Raw genomic sequence first — 21,258 nt, 5'->3', positions numbered from 1 at the left:
GCATAAAATAGATAAATCATAAACCTTAGTCTGTGAAACACATCATTAGTCCATTTGTGGCCTTCCTCTATTATTTATTTTTAAAATACAATGAACACTTGTGGACCCACACCAAACTCAAATATCACCAATAACTGACAGCTACCTGTGTGTTCTTCTCCTATTCCATCCTCTGCTTTCCTCCCAACAATTACCCTGTACGCCTCAGGGTGTACTCCTTACCTTAGAGATGTATGCTTTTTGCCTGTTTTAAAAATCATCAACTTGTCCTCTCCAGACCTTCTTTTACCTTCTTCGTATCTTCATGTATCTTCTCTATTTCTACTGCTTTCAATAGCCCTTCCATATCGTTTGTGATTCATAAGGCTGTAGAAGAAAAGCTTATTTTTCTGTTCTTAGTGATTTTGGATGATTTCCAAGAGGAAAAGGGAACTGGTGACTTCATGGAGTCATGTTCAAACTAGAATTTGCATTTTTGAAAATCTCCTTAAGTGATTCTGATGTCAATTGAAAATGAGAGCCCATTTTGTGAAGATGATCCAGAGAAAGGTCATGTATATCGGGTCAGAAGCAGGGTGGAAGGGGAGCGGGTGGATAGCTCCACTTTGAGGTCAGTACAAGAGCAGAGCTCAAGGGAGCCTAGAGCTGACCTGACTCGGCATATAGCACAGCTGGAAATACCCAAAAATGTCTTCTCCACAGATACAAAAAAATCCCGTGTTAGGCTACTCCTTTGCCTTAGGGCATCAAAGGCTATGTTAATAGTCATCATTTAGAACTGTGTTGTCCAACATGGTAGCCACTGGCCCCATGTGGCTGTTGAGCAGTGTGGCTAGTTTGACGTGAGCTGTGTTGTGATTCTAAAATACATAGACTTAGTATTAAAAGAAGGTGGTAAAATATCTCAATTTTTTTACTGGTTACATATTGAAATAATATTTTAGATGTACTGGGCTAAATAAAATATACTACAAAAATTAATCTCACCTTTTTCTTTTTACCTTTTCAATGTGGCTAATAGAACATTTTAAATCAAAGTTGTGGCTCATGTTATATTTCTGTTGGACAGCATTGTTCTAGAAAGCCTCTGAACACAGAACTCCAAACAGGTACAATTTCCAACGGGACTGGGAGTGAGTGTATTGGAGATGGTGAACAGGTAGTGAGCAGTGTCAAAATTAAAGTGGGCCTAGGTGACCCTGAAGGGGTGGTTTGTTCAGCCAGGTGGTAAGTGAGGGCATTAAAGCCTGGCTGTTGGAGATGACAAAACATGTAAATCACTGAATCCTGAAATTTCATGATTAAACAATGCTTTCAGGTTCATCTGGTCCCGTAAATGATGGGAAGGAAATCCCTGGACTCAGCATCTGAATGTTTGGGTTCTAGTCTCAGCTCCACCATTTACATAGCTAGGAGGTCTTGGACAAATCATTTAATCTCTTTTCTTGTATGTATAATGGGGGAGATAAAATCTGCTTGACCTTTCTCGGAGGGTTAGTTCAGGTATTTTAACTTATTCAAAAGCCCACTTAAAATTCTGAAGCACTGTACAAATAGAAGATATTAAAAAGACATTGCCTACATCACAATCCTGGCTCAGTCCAGCTCAACCAATAGTTGTTGATAATTTTCAAAGTGGACAGTTACTTTCTAGATAATTTGGCATTGAACGTATCAGTGCCTTTGTGCTTATATCTCTACAGAGAAGCAATTCCTTTCTTTAGTTTTCATAGGATTAACAAAAGACTTGGACCCAGTCTACAGTGTAATAACGATTCCTATTTTTAAAAATGAGAAAAAAACAACCAACCTCAATTGGGGAAATGAGACTTTTCTCACCCAGTTTAGAAGTCTGATAATAGGAAATTCTGGTGGAGATGCTCCACTCATCATCCCCTGCTCTAGAGGGTAAATGTGGTGTAGCTGCTTTGAAGAGCAACTTCATAAGATCTGGTGCAGCTGAAGATGCAATTCGGCTTATGTTCCATGACCATACATACGTACGCTTAAAACAAAATTGGTAATATTCATTAGTGCCCTTTAATAACCTGCTTACATAAAGAGCACAACAATATGTCATGAACATTTCTTGTTGTTAAACAAGAAAACTTATTATTGAAAAGCCTCCAGCTGAGGCCTAACATGTGCTTCCTCTCTCTGCACCTCGAGGGGCCTCTGGCCTGATTAAAAGTAAACCGGAACCCTAACCCTTGGGCCTTCCCTGGTGGCGCAGTGGTTGAGAATCTGCCTGCCAATGCAGGGGACACGGGTCCGAGCCCTGGTCTGGGAAGATCCCACGTGCCGCGGAGCGACTGGGCCCGTGAGCCACAATTGCTGAGCCTGCGCGTCTGGAGCCTGTGCTCCCCAACGAGAGAGGTCGCGATAGTGAGAGACCCGCGCACTGCGATGAAGAGTGGCCCCCGCTTGCCGCAACTAGAGAAAGCCCTCGCCCAGAAACGAAGACCCAACACAGCCATAAATAAATAAATTAATAAATTAAATTAAAAAAAAAAAAAAAAAGTAACCGGAACCCTTTGCACACGCCGTCCCAGGGTCGCACACACCCGAAGGCCCCCCACTGCCAGTGAAGAGGCTGTGTGCCTGATATATTCCTCTCACCAACCACTCCCCACCCCCAAATAATCCTGCCCTTGATTTCACTGTTACTGAGAAGCAGTTCCAGTTCTCCTAGAAATGAAAACTGCAGAAGGCAGGGAACAGGGAGTGAGCAGGAACAGGGAAGGGCCAGGGCAAAGCAGGTTGAGGCTTGCACGTTGCTGGCTGGAGTCCGGGGTCAGGAGAGAAGACCAGGTGGAACAGAGGAAAGCCCCCCTGCTTTCTCCCTGTCGATGCCGAGGTTGCTGAGCCAAAGCCTAGCATTTCAGTGCCTCTGAACGTCTATGGGCTCCAACCTCAGCTACTCTGTATCTGGACCCCAGTAATCTTTTTGGCTCTCTTGTCAGTTCTAATCCTCCAGAGTGACTTTTCCACATTTTCTCCATTTCCTTAAGCCTCTAATTCCACATAATTTTTACTCTCAGCACACGATCTGGTCTCCTGCTTCAGAGGGATTAGGAATCATTAGAGAAACCTCAATTTTCTCTCATCGACTCTATAAATTGAACTGCATTGCTATCCAATTTTTTCCTCTCTTCTTCCTGCTACAATGGAAGAGGTGTTCCCATTCCTGCCTCAGGCCAGTCTCTATGATTTTGAACACATGCCTGATCACATAACACTTCCATTCCCAATATCCTCAATACCTTCTACAGGATTTAATATTCCGAGTCACTCCCAGCATAAACCCTAACAAAATGGCCTGACCCAAGTCTTTCTCCAGATGCCACCCCAGCTTTTCTCTCCATCACAGGCAGAGTGAGCAACTATGGCACGTTTCTTAAAAATTCAGACTTCTCTTTTCTCCTTTTCAAACCACAAGGAAACTTCAAACAAATCTATTTCTAGATGTAGTTGAATGTGGGCACCTGACCCAACCTAGGGATGGGAGTTCTTCTCTGATTTGTTTGTTAATCTGAGTATTACTCCATAATATGGCTATACCACAATTGTTAATCCATTCCCCTGCTGATGAATTTTTGGAGTGTTTCCAGTATTGGCCTATTATGAATCAAACTACTATGAACATTCTTGTACAAGTCTTTGGGAGACATTTGTTTTCACCTCTCTTGGATAAATGCCCCAAAATGGAATGGTTGGGTCATAGGGTAGATGTATGTTTAATTTCATAAGAAACTGCTAAATAATTCTCCAAAGCAGTTATACCATTTTACAGTCCAACCAGAAATGTACAAGAGTTCTATCTGCTTTATATTCTCACCAACATTTGCCATAGCCAGTCTTTGATTTTAGTCTTTTAAGAGAGTATGAAATGCTATCTCATTGTGGTTTTAATTTGTATTTCCTTGATGTCTAATGATGTTGAGCACCTTTTCATGAGCTTTTTAATTTTATTTTATTTGTTTATTTATTTTTAAAATATTTTATTCTTGGCTGTGTTGGGTCTTCGTTTCTGTGCGAGGGCCACTCTTCATCGCGGTGCGCGGGCCTCTTCACTCTCACGGCCTCTCTTGTTGCGGAGCACAGGCTCCAGATGCGCAGGCTCAGTAATTGTGGCTCACGGGCCTAGTTGCTCCGCGGCATGTGGGATCTTCCCAGACCAGGGCCCGAACCCGTGTCCCCTGCATTAGCAGGCAGATTCTCAACCACTGCGCCACCAGGGAAGCCCCTCATGAGCTTTTTGACCATTTGTATATCTTCTTTTCTGAAATGCTGGTCACATATTTGACCCTGGACAACCCTGTAAGTGGTGTCTTCAGCAGGATATGGCATCTTACCTACTGTATAGTAGATTAAACCCCAAACAATAAAAGCATACAGCAGTTCAAGCCAGGCATTAAAATATCTTGAGGTTAAATTGAACTTTTTAGTGAAATGTTGTGGAAGGGCTCCCTTCCACCAGCCATTGTTACCAAAGTGCCTTGCCATGCAATCTCGGGCAGCCCCTTCATTCTATAGGCCGTGCAGTAGATGCCTGGGCTGTGTGTGGCTATTTCTGATATTGTTCTTCTCCTGTCCCAACAGGCAGGCTACAGAGTCGCAGCAATAGCCCTTGCTTGTCCTGCCATATTTCCTTCCTGGAGGAAATGAGGTTTTACTTGTTACTTCCTATCCTGTAAGTCAACTCTTCATTATTTTTCCTGAAGCCCCAAGGATAAATAAATGAACAAAGCAACAACCAGCTAACCCATCAGGATCTGAGGGCAACCCCATCATAATAACTGGTATCTGTAGGAAGCACAGCAGTTTATAACATGCTTTCACATATATCATTTATTTTTATCTTCAAAACAAAGTCATAGGGCATCATTATCATGGCCTCATTTTACAGATGAGCCCAACTAAGGCTCAGAGAAGTTAAAGGAGTGACCCATGAAAATCATCCTTGGCTGTTCTTGAGAATGGAGAGCTGTGGCCAGCCTTCACACATGGCAACATGGTGGAGGCAACGCTGTGTCTATAACCACAGACTAGTTCTGGGAGGGAGGTGAGAAGCCACCGCAATGAGAAGCCCGTGCACCACAACAAAGAGTAGCCCCCGCTCACAGCAACTAGAGAAAGCCTGTGCGCAGCAACGAAGACCCAACACAGCCAAAAATAAATAAATAAAATAAATAATTAATTAAATTGTACCTGAAAAGGATATGACTTTAAGTCTCTGTCATCAATGACTACAACTCTGTTATCAGATCAGCCTAAGGGTGGGGAGGACACTGGGGTTAGGAAATAGAGAGGCAGCAGAAAGAAAACTGGAAAATGTAGTGGACTTGCCAGAGGCCTTTGACTCTTGTCTCAGACCTGGACATCACAGTGACAGGCACTGTGCCACAATAATGCGTCCCCCGACTGTGGCCCCCACCAGGCCCCAAACTATGAGTGACAGCGACCGGAACCTGGATCGGAGAGTCTCCTGACAATTACGATTTAAAAAAAAAAGAAGCTTGATTTTTCAGTTTACTATATTTGCCAGCCATTTACATTATTTGGGGAAATTTTGAGGCCACTCTTGACACATGCAAAGTTTAAAAATTTCATTGGCAGCACTCATATCTGCCATGAGTCACCCAGCCTGACAGGGAAATCTGTAATTATGGCTGAGACTAACAAGCAAGCAAGCAAATGACACCTCTTTCTTTATTGTCCTTGTCAATATGAAAATGGTTGATGAATGGGGGTCTTAAATTTAAGACCTGGGTTTACATATGATAAAGGTCTTCTACTCTTCACCAATTGCAAGATAGAGAGGAAAACCAGAGAAAATTCACTTTGAAAGCCACCCTGAACACAGGATGACTTGCATGGCACTTGTGGGTTTTTTTTTTTTTAATTTTATTAATTTCATTTATTTTGGGGTCTTCATTGCCGCGCGAGGGCTTTCTCTAGTTGTGGCGAGCGGGGGCTACTCTTTGTTACGGCACGTGGGCTTCTCATTGCGGAGCACGGGCTCTAGACGCGTGGGCTTCAGTAGTTGCGGCACACGGGCTCAGTAGCTGTGGCTCGCGGGCTCTAGAGCGCAGGCTCAGTAGTTGTGGTGCGCGGGCCTAGTTGCTCCGCGGCATGTGGGATCTTCCTAGACCAGGGATCGAACCAGTGTCCCTTGCATTGGCAGGCAGATTCTTAACAACTGCGCCACCAGGGAAGTCCCTCCCTTGTGGTTTTGATGAGAACAGAAACGCAGTGCAAGTTTCCACACCTCTTCACTCAACCTCCCATATTTATGCCCTCTTCTGGATCAGGATGCACTTGACTCACCAACTCCAGTAGATGGTTGGAGCCAGAGGAGACCTCAGCGATCATCTGCTCTCATCCAACTTTTTGACTCTATAAGTGGGAAAATGATGTCTGCACTGGTGGTTACCCTCAGCTGGTTAGTGGCAGATCTGAGACTGCGAGCCAGGTCTCTAGACTTCCAGGCCAGGGATCTATCTTCCTGCCATACCCCGCTTTTGGTAAGACTGACCGAAGCAAGTTGTCTGCCTGGAACCGGCATACATCTTGGCTTAAGGTCTGTTGCTGAGTCCATTTAGATGTGAGGAGTGACTAGAGTCCTCACCTCTAGTGCCAGGAACCCCAAATGTATCATGACTCACCAGAGGCTACCAGACAATTGCTATATTGTAAATTCTGAGAGGCAGATAACTGATTGGAAGGGGCAGGAGGTCAGGGGTCTGGTCATAGAGTTCCATTTGTACAGCAAGGACATTGCTTGCATATAGATTGTATCTTTATTTTGGGAAGCCTGGAGACTGATGGAGATTATAGCAGGTGACAAGGTCCCTTCAAGCCCCTCCTGGCAATATCAATACAACTCACATGCATAGTCATTTTTGGCATCCCTAGGAAGAGATGGAGAATCACTAACTAAATTACTTTCAAATGTCAAAAATTACTAAGATCCTCATATGATAGTACTTGTACTTAACCATCCATTGGGTCAGTAGATTGTAGTCATTAAGAATTAGGTTTTAGGGAATGTAAATTGGTGCAGCCACTATGGAAAACAGTATGGCAGTTCCTCAAAAAACTAAAAATAAATTGCCATATGATCCAGCAATCCCACTCCTGGGCATATAGCCAGAGAAAACTAAAATTCAAAAAGATACATGCACCCCAATGTTCACTTGCAGCACTATTTGCAATAGCCAAAACATGGAAACAACCTAAATGTCCACTGACAGACGAATGGATAAAAAAGCTGTGGTACATATATACAATGGAATACTACTCAGCCATAAAAAAGAATGAAATAAAGCCATTTGCAGCAACATGGATGGACCTAGCGATTATCATACTAAATGAAGTAAGTCAGAAAGTTAAAGATTCACTTATATGTGGAGTCTAAAATGTGACACAGGGAATTCCCTGATGGTCCAGGGGTTAGGACTCTGTGCTTTCACTGCCGAATGTGGGGGTCCAATCCCTGTTTGGGGAACTAAGATGCTGCAAGCAGCCAAAATAAGTAAGTAAGTAAATAAATAAATAAAATATGACACAAATGAACTTATCTATGAAACAGAAACAGACAGACATAGAGAACAGACTGGTGGTTGCCAAGGAGGGAAGGTGCTGGGGGAGGGATGGTTGGGGTTAGCAGATGTCAGCTTTTATCTATATGATGGATAAACAACAAGGTCCTACTGTAGAGCACAGGGAACGATATTCAATATCCTGTGATAAACCATAATGGAAAAGAATATATATATATACATGTATAACTGAGTCACTTTGCTGTACAGCAGAAATTAACACATTGTAAATCAACTATACTTCAGTAAAATAAAATTTTTAAAAAAGAGCTAGGCTTTAGAGTGCAACCAACCTGGGTTCAGACCCAGGCTGTACTCCTTACTACTATTCTACCAGGCCTACTGTGCAAGCTCAATGCATGTTAGCTACCACTGATATCGATGGAGAAGATATAAAGTGACAAAAAGCCACTGTGGATTCAGTTGATTCATATTCATCTGTATTTAAAAATTACAACAGCATCTACCTGAATGACTGGTAAATACCTATGACTGGAATTATTTATTCAGGCCACAGACAATGCTTTGTATGCAAATTAATTGATTTGAACCTGTTACAGTAATCACTCCGCTGGGTCATGGGTCCATGGTGCTAGTACCTCTGATGTTGTGGAAGAGCATGGATTTTGGAATCTCACAGTCCCGGGTCAAATCCCAGCTTTGCCACGTCCTACCTGTGCCATCTTTGACAAGTTGCTTAACTTCTCTGAGTCTCAGTGTCCTCATCTCTAAAATAAAGGATAATACCTCCCTCACAAGGTTGTTGGGAAGATCAAGTGATACAATGTCCACAGCAACCTAATGGACGATAGGTGTCAAATAAATGTTCATTTGTAGTCTCACAACTTGGGCAAAGCTTCATAATCCACATCACTTTGAAAACCATTACTTAAATTGCAGAGACTTCCCTGGTGGCACAGTGGTTGAGAATCTGCCTGCCAATGCAGGGGATACTGGTTTGAGCCCTGGTCTGGGAGGATCCCACATGCCGCGGAGTGGCTGGGCCCGTGAGCCACAACTACTGAGCCTGCGCATCTGGAGCCTGTGCTCCGCAACAAGAGAGGCCGCGACAGTGAGAGGTCCGCGCACCGCGATGAAGAGCGGCCCCCACTCGCCGCAACTGGAGAAAGCCCTCGCACAGAAACGAAGACCCCAACACAGCCAAAAATAAATAAATAAATAAATTTAAAGCTTCATGGTCAAAGAAGCAAACAAAATAAAACATGTTTAAAAAAAAAAAAAAAGAATCCGCCTGTCAATGCAGGGGACAGTTCGAGCGCTAGTCCGGGAAGATCCCACATGCCGCGGAGCAACTAAGCCCGTGCGCCACAACTACTGAGCCTGCGCTCTAGAGCCCGCGACCCACAACGACTGCGCCTGTGTGCCACAACTACTGAAGCCCGTGCGCCTAGAGCCCGTGCTCCGCAACAAGAGAAGCCACCGCAATGAGAAGCCCACGCACCACAACGAAGAGAAGCCCCTGCTCGCCGCACCTGGAGAAAGCCCGCGTGCAGCAACGAAGACCCAATGCAGCCAAAGTATAAATTAATTAATTAATTAAAAGAAAATAAGCTTGGTAGACAAAAGTTCTCACAATAGAATTGAAATTTGGAGAACCTTTGGACAAACTTAATCATTCCTATTTCCCTTACTTTTATGTGGTTAACAGCAAATCTTTATTTATGCCAACTAATGGCCACTTTAGAAAATCTACAGATAGTGTAGGCATAAAATTCATCCTAACAATTTTATTATTTTGAATCTAGGTATGATTTTGGGAAAGGCAAAATGAAGAATAGTTTTTATAGAAGACAAGATATGTGATAAGTACCCCAAAATAGGAAATAATTTGATGAAAAATACTTTAGTTTACCCAAATTCTATTTTTACTTTTATTTTACATTATTCATGCACAGATTGTAGTAATTACTAATATACCTTTCTATGCAAGTATTTAGGCATGTGTAAATATATTTAAGACATTTAAAGCTTATATTGAATACCTATAGATTTAAAACATAATTTATCAGTATATTAAATTAAAAATGTACATATCACTAAATTTACCATGTTAATAAGCAGAAAATCATAACCATTATGTCAAATACATATTTGTATTTCTCTGTAATTACTGTGCCTGGTATAATTAACTGTTTATATTCTCTTTAACTAAAGTGATCAACTATTTTTCTTTTCTCCAGAAAATAAAGAAAATTAGAGAACAGAAAATGAATTGTTTGGCTATTTTTTTCTCCATGAGCACTCATTTCATATCATTTTAATAATTTTGAGGGAAAAAGAAACATAAATAATATTATTCAAAGGCATTTTCATCGTTTGTTAATGGATTGCCATTCTGAGAAATAAGGGTAAAAATTTTATTTAGTGACTAATGTTTTGTATCAGTTTCTTATTTAGAAACTGTCCAGACTTCCAGTTTTAATTAATTAATTGTTTAACAAGGTCTTAAAGCTGAGAAAAGTTTAAATGTATAAAACAGATTTTGACACATATACATAAAAAGAGAGCGACGGATGGTTTAGACAGTAACTTGGACCCTTGATATTTTTATCAAGCTGTGTGATCAAAAAGCCAGTACTTAATACTCTTCAAAGTATAGAAAGGAAGGAGAGGATATTAAATATCCTCTATATTAAATAAAATGGTCTTTTTTTTTTTAAAGAAAAACAAGACAAATAATGTCTTCATGGAGGTTTCTTCACTTTTTGTTCTTTTTTGTTCTGAAGTACCTCCCAAACACACACTCTTGCTCATATCAAAAGCTCCCTAAAATGGCCAGTGCAATTCCAAATTGTCCTTGGTGAAACTGTGACAGTTAGAATGATAAGCATACTAGTTAGTATTGTTAACAAGATGAAGAAAACACGTGTTTGGCCTGAAACAGGCACCATTTACATTGAGAAGAACTTGAGAACTGGAATGGCCCTTAAAAATAGTGCTTGGGTAACTTTTTCTCCCCTGAGCCTGACCAAAGGCCAATGGTCACCAAGGAGTGGCCAGAAAAACCTTCCGAAATAAAGCAATTCTCTGAGACACAAAGACAGGACAGAAGAAGTCCTTGTAAGGTTTGAAATGATGGGAGGCAAAGGAGTACCATTCTGGGGAATCCCCTGGGTCCAACTTAAGGATGGACTGACCGGGCTTGGCAGGTCAGCTTTGCGGAGGCCTCCCTGATCCTGGCCCCTGGTGGTCACACCTTTGTGGAATTCCTCTCTTCCTTGAGTGTGGGCTGGACCTGTGACTTGCTTCCAACCAATGGAATGCAACCAAGGAGACGGAATCTAGGCCACTGCATTTATATGATTACCTAAGAGGGTAGCACCCATCTTGCTAAAGTCTCTCACTCCAGTGTTGGTTTTGAAGAAGCAACTTGCCATGAATTTTATAACCACTAGGAAATGACTTCTGCCAACAACCTGGGAGAGCTTGGAAGCAGATACCTGCCCTGTCAAGGATCTGAGGAGAACCCAGCTTCGGCTGATGCCTTTTGTGAAGCCTTGTGACACCCTAAGCAGATTAGCGAGCTAAGCTGTGCCCAGAGCCCTGACCCGGAGCAACGGCAGGGTGATGAGCACGTGTGGTTCTATGCGGCTGAGACTGTGGTAATATGTTATGCGACAACAGAAAACAAACGCTCTAGCCTATGCTCATCTCCCCACTTCTGGGCAATTTCATTTCTAAATATCCAACTCATCATTCAGATATTTTCCTCTAGTCATGAGCAGCAGAGGTTAAAATTACTTACCAAAACTTTATTAGACTCTTTGGGTAAAAATTAACCAATGGTCTTTTCCCCGTTTTAAACATTAATATTAGCCTAGTAAAAGAGGCAGCAAAACATTAGCAGGGGCTGCTTTTATCAATATTTATACAGCTGACCTCAATCCAACTCCAGCAAGGACAGCTTCCGTTGAGGCATACAGGCCTCTCTCCAGTTAGACCCAGCCCTTCTGCTTTATATCCTCTCCAGGCCGTACATATACTGGATATTCAATAATTGGAATGGAATTGAAAGTGTGATTGCCTTGAAGCTTATTAATTAATGATATCTGGCTTCACTTCACACAGCACTTCTACTTGATGCCAAAACTCTGTGACAGGACAGATGCTGGGACCACAAGCAGTGAGTATGCCAATGTCACTGCTGCCTGAGCCAAATTTTACGAGACAAGGAAAATAAAGGGCAACTAGAATTCTGAGTCCTCGGCATCATCTTTAGTTAGCTGCCACGGAATTTCCCAGCACTGAACCTCTCTTAACATTCTTACTTCTCCCCACCCCTCCAGGTATCTGAAATAGAATAAAAGGAAATAAAACAACTTTCCCTAAATGATTTTTCCCTTCTCTTTTTTCTTTTAAATAGCAACCTCAACTGTTGGCAGAGGTTTCTAGGAGTTCAAGGAACATCAATAAAGTTTAGGCCAAATGAGATTTATAATTAGAAAACAGATACTATTTTGGGTATTAAATTTAAGGATAAAATGAAGCCAAGTCCACATAACGTATTTATAGACACCACAGCACAGAGCAGCCGGTCCAGCTGCACCCAGTGTCTGGTGCTTCTGGCTGAATCTCTGTTCTCCAGGGGAACAGACTAAGCTCCTTTAGGGCAGGGACCACATTCTGGTCAGCTCTGGATTCTCCAACACATGCACACCCTCCACTCAAAGAGCCACTCATAGAATGTGTTGAATTCAATTAAACGAGAGAACAATTTTTAAAAAAAGTTAACGACGACTGCTAAGGTGACATCTGAACCCACATGTTCAAACACTGCCATTCTTACCCATTTTCCAGTGAAACTACTGGAGGGAAAGGGGACAGAATTAAACCAATTAATAGCACTAAAACCTCCAAGCCTACACTAAGGAAGAATCACACCATGTTTAGCCAGTGAAAATGACTAGAATTTAAAACATATTTTAATGAGAACACTTTCTCACCATCTTTAAATAGAAATGACTTGCACTTTTTACTCTGAAGCTGCGAGGCCATCAGGACTTATTCACTTCCTGGTCCGTGGGGTTCTGAAGCCACCCCACCACCAGCTCTCCAGTGCTCTTGAGGCATGTGTTGGACATGTCCTCCTCTGCTGGGAGACCTTGTGGCAGCTTCAGGGGCTTGATTCTGTGACATAAGAGAATGCTTTTAGAGTTATACTAGGTAACACGTTTTAACAAACTGCTGGAATAACAAACAACAAACCTTATCAAATGTTTAACCACTTTCAGTTTTGCATTCACCGAAGGGATATTCTTGTGAACTTGAGGAGTATGTGCCTACAAACAAAGGAAACAATGTCATGGATCAATTTCAAAAGCACAGATGGTCGCATGTTACAGGGAAAGGTTAAGGTGTAGGCTCATTCTGTCTAAATCAAACTTCCAAACATATTACATGAAATAATACATTTAAACAAAAGAAATATTAAACATACACCTTAAAGTTTTAAAAGTGGAAAATTTAAAGCAAATTTAAACAACACTAAAGATGACTAAAATAGTTACATACTTTTTGTAACCCAAGCATCTTTATTATATCTTTCTCCCAATATGGACGTCTTTTTGTACTTTTTATTCTGGTAACAATATGCAGTTTATGAGGTTGCTGTGGATCCCCACCATATTTTTCATGATCTTCAGGTGAAGGCTGGAAAACCTAGAAAGGAAGAATTATAAATGGTAAAATTTCAATTTACACAGCTTCTATGTACCTCCTTTATTTTTTTTTCCTTAAAAAAACTTCAAACAACTACATAATGATTTCATCCCTAATAGTTCTATAATCCTCACCCTCAAATTGAACATTTCTACCAGTCTGATTACTCAGATAGATGGAGTCTAAGAATTTCATACACTAAGAAAAATACCACACAGGCAAGGTTTTGTTTTGTTTTGCTTTTATTAAGAGAAAAGCAGGAGCAACCAGATGACACTAAAGAGTTCAAATGTCAAGAAAATATATTGCATTATATGAGCTGAGCCTTGGGCTGCATCCCCTCTCCCATTCAAGGAGGGGGACAAACAAAAACTTACAATGACAATAACACATGAGTATTAAAAAAGTATGTATTGGTTGCAACCCTGAATAAGGATATATGTATAACACTATTTGTAATACTGAAAATTTTAAAGACCACATCTATATTCCTCAAGAGAATAGCTAAATAAATTATGATGCATACATTCTAAATAAAACTAAAAATAATATAACTAAATAAGATATGATGCAAATAAATTATGATGAATCCTACTGGCTATAATGCTACCATTAAAACAAATAAGGTTTACTACCTTTTAAGTACTAACATTGAAGGATGGTCATAATATATTCTTGAGCAAAAAAAAAACAAATTTCCACACCATTGTGTAACAGGATCTTGTATTTGTTTCATCTACACCATGATGAGTGTGTATATATGATGTATTCTGTAACTACTGATCCTAAGAATATGATCCTAACTTCTATTTTTTATTGTTTTTAACATCTTTATTGGAGTATAATTGCTTTACAATGGTGTGTTAGTTTCTGCTTTATAAGAAAGTGAATCAGCTACACATATACATATATCCCCATATCTCCTCCCTCTTGCATTTCCCTCCCATCCTCCCTAACCCACCCCTCTAGGTGGTCACAAACCACCGAGCTGATCTCCCTGTGCTATGCAGCTGCTTCCCAGTAGCTATCTGTTTTACATTTGGTAGTGTATATATGTCCATGCCACTCACTTCATCTCAGCTTACCCTTCCCCCTCCCCAAGTCCTCAAGTCCATTCTCTACGTCTGCGTAGTTATTCCTGTCCTGCCCCTAGGTTCTTCAAAACCTTTTTTTTCAGATTCCATATATATGTGTTAGCATACGGCATTTGTTTTTCTCTTTCTGACTTACTTCACTCTGTATGACAGTCTCTAGGTCCATCCACCTCGCTACAAATAACTCAATTTCATTTCTTTTTATGGCTGAGTAATATTCCATTGTATATATGTGCCACATCTTCTTTATCCATTCACGTATCGATGGACACTTAGGTTGCATCCATGTCCTGGCTATTGTAAATAGTGCTGCAAAGAACATTGTGGTACATGTCTCTTTTTGAATTATGGTTTTCTCAGGGTATATGCCCAGTAGTGGGATTGCTGGGTCATATGGTAGTTCTATTTTTAGTTTTTTAAGGAACCTCCATACTGTTCTCCATAGTGGCTGTATCAATTTACATTCCCACCAACAGCGCAAGACGGTTCCCTTTTCTCCACACCCTCTTCAGCATTTATTGTTTGTAGATTTTTAGATGATGGCCATTCTGACTGGTGTGAGGTGATACCTCATTGTAGTTTTGATTTGCATTTCTCTAATGATTAGCGATGTTGAGCAACCTTCCATGTGTTTGCTGCCAATCTGTATATCTTCTTTGGAGAAATGTCTACTTAGGTCTTCTGCCCATTTTTGGATTGGGTTGTTTGTTTTCTTGATATTGTGCTGCATGAGCTGCTTGTATATTTTGGAGATTATTCCTTTGTCAGCTGCTTCGTTCGCAAATATTTTCTCCCATTCTGAGGGTTGCCTTTTCATCTTGTTTATGTTTTCCTTTGCTGTGCAAAAGCTTTTAAATTTCATTAGGTCCCATTTATTTTTGTTTTTAATGTCCATTTCTCTAGGAGCTGGGTCAAAAAGGATCTTGCTGTGATTTATGTCATAGAGTGTTCTGCCTATGTTTTCCTCTAAGAGTTTTATAGTGTCTGGCCTTACATTTAGGCCTTTAATCCATTTTGAGTTTATTTTTCTGTATGGTGTTAGGGAGTGTTCTAATTTCATTCTTGTACATGTAGCTGTCTAGTTTTCCCAGCACCACTTACTGAAGAGGCTGTCTTATCTCCATTGTATACTCTTGCCTCCTTTTTCAAAAATAAGGTGACCATATGTGCGTGATTTTATCTCTGGGCTTTCTATCCTGTTCCATTGATCTGTATTTCTGTTTTTCTGCCAGTACCATATTGTCTTGATTACTGTAGCTTTGTAGTGTACTCTGAGGCCCAGGAGCCTGATTCCTCCGGCTCTGTTTTTCTTTCTCAAGATTGCTTTGGCTATTCGGGGTCTTTGGTGTTTCCATACAAATTGTGAAATTTTTTGTTCTGGTTCTGTGAAAAATGCCATTGGTAATTTGATAGGGATTGCATTGAATCTGTAGATTGCATTGAGTAGAACAGTCATTTCACAATGTTGATTCTTCCAATCCAAGAACATGGTATATCTCTCCATCTGTTTGTATCATCTTTCTTTCAACAGTGTCTTATGGTTTTCTGTGTACAAGTCTTTTGTCTCCTTAGGTAGGTTTATTCTTAGGTATTTTATTCTTTTTGTTGCAATGGTAAATGGGAGTGTTTCCTTAATATCTCTTTCAGATTTTTCATCATTAGTGTACAGGAATGCCAGAAATTTCTGTGCATTAATTTTGTATCCTGCTACTCTACTAAATTCATTGATTAGCTCTAGTAGTTGTCTGGGAGCATCTTTAGGATTCTCTGTATATAGTATCATGTCATCTGCAAACAGTGACAGCTTTACTTCTTCTTTTCCAATTTGGATTCCTTTTATTGTTTTTTCTTCTCTGATTGTTGTGGCTAAAACTTCCAAAACTATGTTGAATAATAGTGGTGAGAGTGGACAACCTTGTCTTGTTCCTGATCTTAGAGGAAATGGTTTCAGTTTTTCACCACTGAGAACGATGTTGGCTGTGGGCTTGTCATATATGGCCTTTATTATGTTGAGGTAAGTTCCCTCTATGCCTACTTTCTGGAGGGTTTTTATCATAAACGGGTGTTGAATTTTGTCAAAAGCTTTTTCTGCATCTATTGAGATGATCATATGGTTTTTATCCTTCAATTTGTTAATATGGTGTATCACACTGGTTGATTTGCGTATACTGAAGAACCCTTACATCCCTGGGATAAACCCCACTTGATCATGGTGTATGATCCTTTTAATGTGCTGTTGGATTCTGTTTGCTAGTATTTTGTTGAGGAGTTTTGCGTCTATGTTCATCAGAGATACTGGCCTGTAGTTTTCTTTTTTGGGGACATCTTAGTCTGGTTTTGGTATCAGGGTGATGGTGGCCTCGTAGAATTTAGGAATGTTCCTCCCTCTGCTATATTTTGGAAGAGTTTGAGAAGGATAGGTGTTAGCTCTTCTCTAAATGTTTGATAGAATTCACCTGTGAAGCCATCCGGTCCTGGGCTTTTGTTTGTTGGAAGATTTTTAATCACAGTCTCAATTCAGTGCTTGTGATTGGTCCGTTTATATTTTCTATTTCTTCCTGGTTCAGTCTCGGAAGGTTGTACTTTTCTAAGAATTTGTCCATTTCTTCCAGGTTGTCCATTTTATTGGCATATAGTTGCTTGTAGTAATCTCTCATGATCCTTTGTATTTCTGCAGTGTCAGTTGTTACTTCTCCTTTTTCATTTCTAATTCTATTGATTTGAGTCTTTTCCCTTTTTTTCTTGATGAGTCTGGCTAATGGTTTATAAATTTTGTTTATCTTCTCAAAGAACCAGCTTTTAGTTTTATTGATCTTTGCTATTGTTTCCTTCATTTCTTTTTTATTTATTTCTTATCTGATCTTTATGATTTCTTTCCTTCTGCTAACTTTGGGGTTTTTTTGTTTTTCTTTCTCTAATTGCTTTAGGTGTAAGGTTAGGTTGTTTATTTGAGATGTTTCCTGTTTCTTGAGGTAGGATTGTATTGCTATAAAGTTCCCTCTTAGAACTGCTTTTGCTGCATCCCATAGGTTTTGGGTCGTGTTTTCATTATCATTTGTTTCTAGGTATTTTTTGATTTCCTCTTTAATTTCTTCAGTGATCTCTTGGTTATTAAGTAATGTATGGTATAGCCTCCATGTGTTTGTGTTTTTTAGATTTTTTCTTGTAATTGATACCTAGTCTCATAGTTTTGTGGTCGGAAAAGATACTGATACAATTTCAATTTTCTTAAATTTACCAAGGCTTGATTTGTGACCCAAGATATGATCTATCCTGGAGAATGTTCCATGAGCACTTGAGAAGAAAGTGTATTCTGTTGTTTTTGGATGGAATGTCCTATAAATATCAATTAAGTCCATCTTGTTTAATGTATCATTTAAAGCTTGTGTTTCCTTATTTATTTTCATTTTGGATCATCTGTCCATTGGTGAAAGTGGGGTGTTAAAGTCCCCTACTATGACTGTTTAACTGTCGACTTCCCCTTTTATTGCTGTTAGTATTTGCCTTATGTATTGAGGTGCTATGTTGGGTGCATAAATATTTACAATTGTTATATCTTCTTCTTGGATTGATCTGTTGATCATTAGGTAGTGTCCTTCTTTGTCTCTTATAATAGTCTTTATTTTAATTTATTTATTTTTATATTTATGGCTGTGTTGGGTCTTCGTTTCTGTGCAAGGGCTTTCTCCATTTGCGGCAAGTGGGGGCCACTCTTCATCGCGGTGCGCGGGCCTCTCACTGTCGCGGCCTCTCTTGTTGCGGAGCACAGGCTCCAGACGCGCAGGCTCAGCAATTGTGGCTCACAGGCCTAGTCGCTCCGTGGCATATGGGATCTTCCCAGACCAGGGCTCGAACCCGTGTCCCCTGCATCGGCAGGCAGATTCTCAACCACTGCGCCACCTGGGAAGCCCCTAGTCTTTATTTTAAAGTCTATTTTGTCTGATATGAGAATTGCTACTCCAGCTTTCTTTTGATTTCCATTTGCATGGAATATCTTTTTCCACCCCCTCACTTTCAGTCTGTATGTGTCCCTAGGTCTGAAGTGGGTCTCCTGTAGACAGCATATATACGGGTCTTGTTTTTGTATCCATTCAGCCAGTCTGTGTCTTTTGGTTGGAGCATTTTATCCATTTACATTTAAGGTAGTTATCGATATGTATGTTCCTATGACCATTTTCTTAATTGTTTTGGGTTTGTTATTGTAGGTCTTTTTCTTGTGTTTCCTGCCTAGAGAAGTTCCTTTAGCATTTGTTGTGAAGTTGGTTTGGTGGTGCTGAATTCTCTTAGCTTTTGCTTGTCTGTAAAGGTTTTAATTTGTCCGTCGAATCTGAATGAGATCCTTGCTGGGTAGAATAATCTTGGTTGTAGGTTTTTCCCCTTCATCACTTTAAATATGTCCTGCCACTCCCTTCTGGCTTGCAGAGTTTCTGCTGAAAGATCAGCTGTTAACCTTATGGGGATTCCCTTGTATGTTACTTGTTGTTTTTCCCTTGCTGCCTTTAATATTTTTTCTTTGTATTTAATTTTTGATAGCTTGATTAATATGTGTCTTGGCGTGTTTCTCCTTGGATTTATCCTGTATGGGACTCTTTGCGCTTCCTGGCCTTGATTGACTATTTCCTTTCCCATATTAGGGAAGTTTTCAACTATAATCTCTTCAAATATTTTCTCAGTCCCTTTCTCTTTCTCTTGTTCTTCTGGGACCCCTATAATTTGAATGTTGGTGAGTTTAATGTTGTCCCAGAGGTCTCTGAGACTGTCCTCATTTCTTTTCATTCTTTTTTCTTTATTCTGCTCTGCGGTAGTTATTTCCACTATTTTATCTTCCAGGTCACTTATCCGTTCTTCTGCCTCAGTTATTCTGCTATTGATTCCTTCTAGAGAATTTTTAATTTCATTTATTGTGTTGTTCATCATTGTTTGTTTGCTCTTTAGTTCTTCTAGGTCCTTGTTAAACGTTTCTTGTATTTTCTCTATTCTACTTCCAAGATTTTGGATCATCTTTACTATCATTACTCTGAATTCTTTTTCAGGCAGACTGCCTATTTCCTCTTCATTTGTTTGGTCTGGTGGGTTTTCACCTTGCTTCTTCATCTGCTGTGTGTTTCTCTGTCTTCTCGTTTTGCTTAACTTACTGTGTTTGGGGTCTCCTTTTCCCAGGCTGCAGGTTCGTAGTTCCCGTTGTTTTTGGTGTCTGCCTCCAGTGGCTAAGGTTGGTTCAGTGGGTTGTGTAGGCTTCCTGGTGGAGGGGACCATTGCCTGTGTTCTGGTGGATGAGGCTGGATCTTGTCTTTCTGGTGGGCAGGACTATGTCTGGTGGTGTGTTTTGGGGTGTCTGTGACCTTATTATGATTTTAGGTAGCCTCTCCGCTAATGTGTGGGGTTGTGTTCCTGTCTTGCTAGTTGTTTGGCGTAGGGTGTCCAGGACTGGAGCTTGCTGGTCGTTGAGTGGAGCTGGGTGTTAGGTTTGAGATGGAGATCTCTGGGAAAGCTTTCGCCATTTGATATTACGTGGAGCCGGGAGGTTTCTGGTGGACCAATGTCCTGAACTTGGCTCTCCCAACTCAGAGGTACAGGCCTGACATGTGGCCGGAGGATGAAGACCCTGTCAGCCACATAGCCAGTTACGTGGGGAGTTTCTTGCCTTTTGGGAAGTCTGAGGTCTTCTGCCAGCGTTCAGTAGGTGTTCTGTAGGAGTTGTTCCACACGTAGATGTATTTCTGATGTATTTGTGGGGAGGAAGGTGATCTCCACATCTTACTCCTCTGCCATCTTGAAGGTCTCTCCCTTAAATTCTAGATATGACTCTAACAATTATATATATATGTGTATATATATATATATATATATATATATATATTTATTTATTTATTTATCCTTATATGTATAAAGGTGTCAAAAACATTAGGTCAAGAGTCATACCTCTGGGGAATCAGACTGAGGAAGGCCAAAAAAAAAGACGGTACTTTAATCAAAAAGGATATTATTCAATCATTAACTTATCCACAGAGGGTTCACATTACATTGCTAAATGATGAAAGCAGCTGGAGAAGCATTATAGCCAAGATGATGCACATCTTCAAAAATATTTAACAAAAAAGTAAAAGTATTTACTTTTAACAAAAAGTAAATATTTAACAGAAAAGTATGCACATCTTTAAAAATATTTAACAGAAAAGTTAGCAGTATTTGCCTCCAGGTGGGTAGGATGAAGGGTATTTTTCTAGAGATTTTGATGGGGTAGGTGCGCCAAAGAAAAGGAGAGAAGAATTAAAGAAATGGTGTGAGAACCATGAAATATTCAGGAAAAGTAAGTGGTTCTGTGTGACTAAGGTAGAAAAAAACAGGAAAAGCAATGCAGGGGGAAAGTTAAACTAAGCTTAACTATGCTGAGTCTTTAGAAATTTCCAGAATGGATATAAGGCTACTGGAGGTTTGAAGCAAAATGACATTTCAAAAATAGATTCAGAAAGAAAACTCTTTCAAATGAACTGGAGGTGGAGACTGATACAAGGAAACTCAGGATGCACTTAGAGCCATGGTTTAAGAGTCTGAATTACAGCAGCTGTAACAGAAAGGGACTGATGTGGGGACTTTAGATAGTAAAATAGATGGATTTGTGGTGGGTGAGGGAGAAGATAGGGTTGATATTGACTCAGAGGTTTCTAGTCTGGGAAATCAGGTAAAGGATGGTAGCATTAACTGACATCACTAATACAGGACAAGCACCCTCTTTTAGTTTGGTTGTTTGGAGGACAACCTCCTTTGTAAGACAATGAGTCTAATTTTGGATAACTTGAAATACCTACGGGTTATCTAAGCAGCAAGGTCTAGAAACTACAGGAGAATACAGGAGTAAGTTCAGAAGATAGGCAAAGGGC

General features: G+C 40.3%; 1 protein-coding gene across 2 annotated transcripts in view; it reads right to left on the bottom strand.

The window, feature by feature from the left end:
* The window catches only part of MRPL30 (mitochondrial ribosomal protein L30), a 32,773-nt gene that overhangs the window by 3,438 nt on the left and 8,077 nt on the right, over positions 1 to 21,258 (bottom strand). The window contains exons 4-7 of one of the 2 annotated variants that reach the window (XR_011076712.1): positions 13,137 to 13,283; positions 12,831 to 12,904; positions 12,569 to 12,752; positions 223 to 366 (exon numbers count right to left, since the gene is read on the bottom strand). Coding sequence is in view for 1 of the 2 variants with exons in the window: in XM_068565046.1 (XP_068421147.1) it covers positions 12,620 to 12,752; positions 12,831 to 12,904; positions 13,137 to 13,283 (354 nt within the window). In the remaining variant the exon portion in view is untranslated. Of the gene's footprint in view, positions 1 to 222; positions 367 to 12,510; positions 12,753 to 12,830; positions 12,905 to 13,136; positions 13,284 to 21,258 lie in introns of those variants that run through there. The other variant, XM_068565046.1, reaches the window with a different exon arrangement.

The sequence above is a fragment of the Eschrichtius robustus genome, chromosome 15 (assembly GCF_028021215.1).
Source record: "Eschrichtius robustus isolate mEscRob2 chromosome 15, mEscRob2.pri, whole genome shotgun sequence".
Lineage (NCBI taxonomy): Eukaryota > Metazoa > Chordata > Mammalia > Artiodactyla > Eschrichtiidae > Eschrichtius > Eschrichtius robustus.
This window is presented reverse-complemented; position numbering and strand designations above follow the sequence as displayed.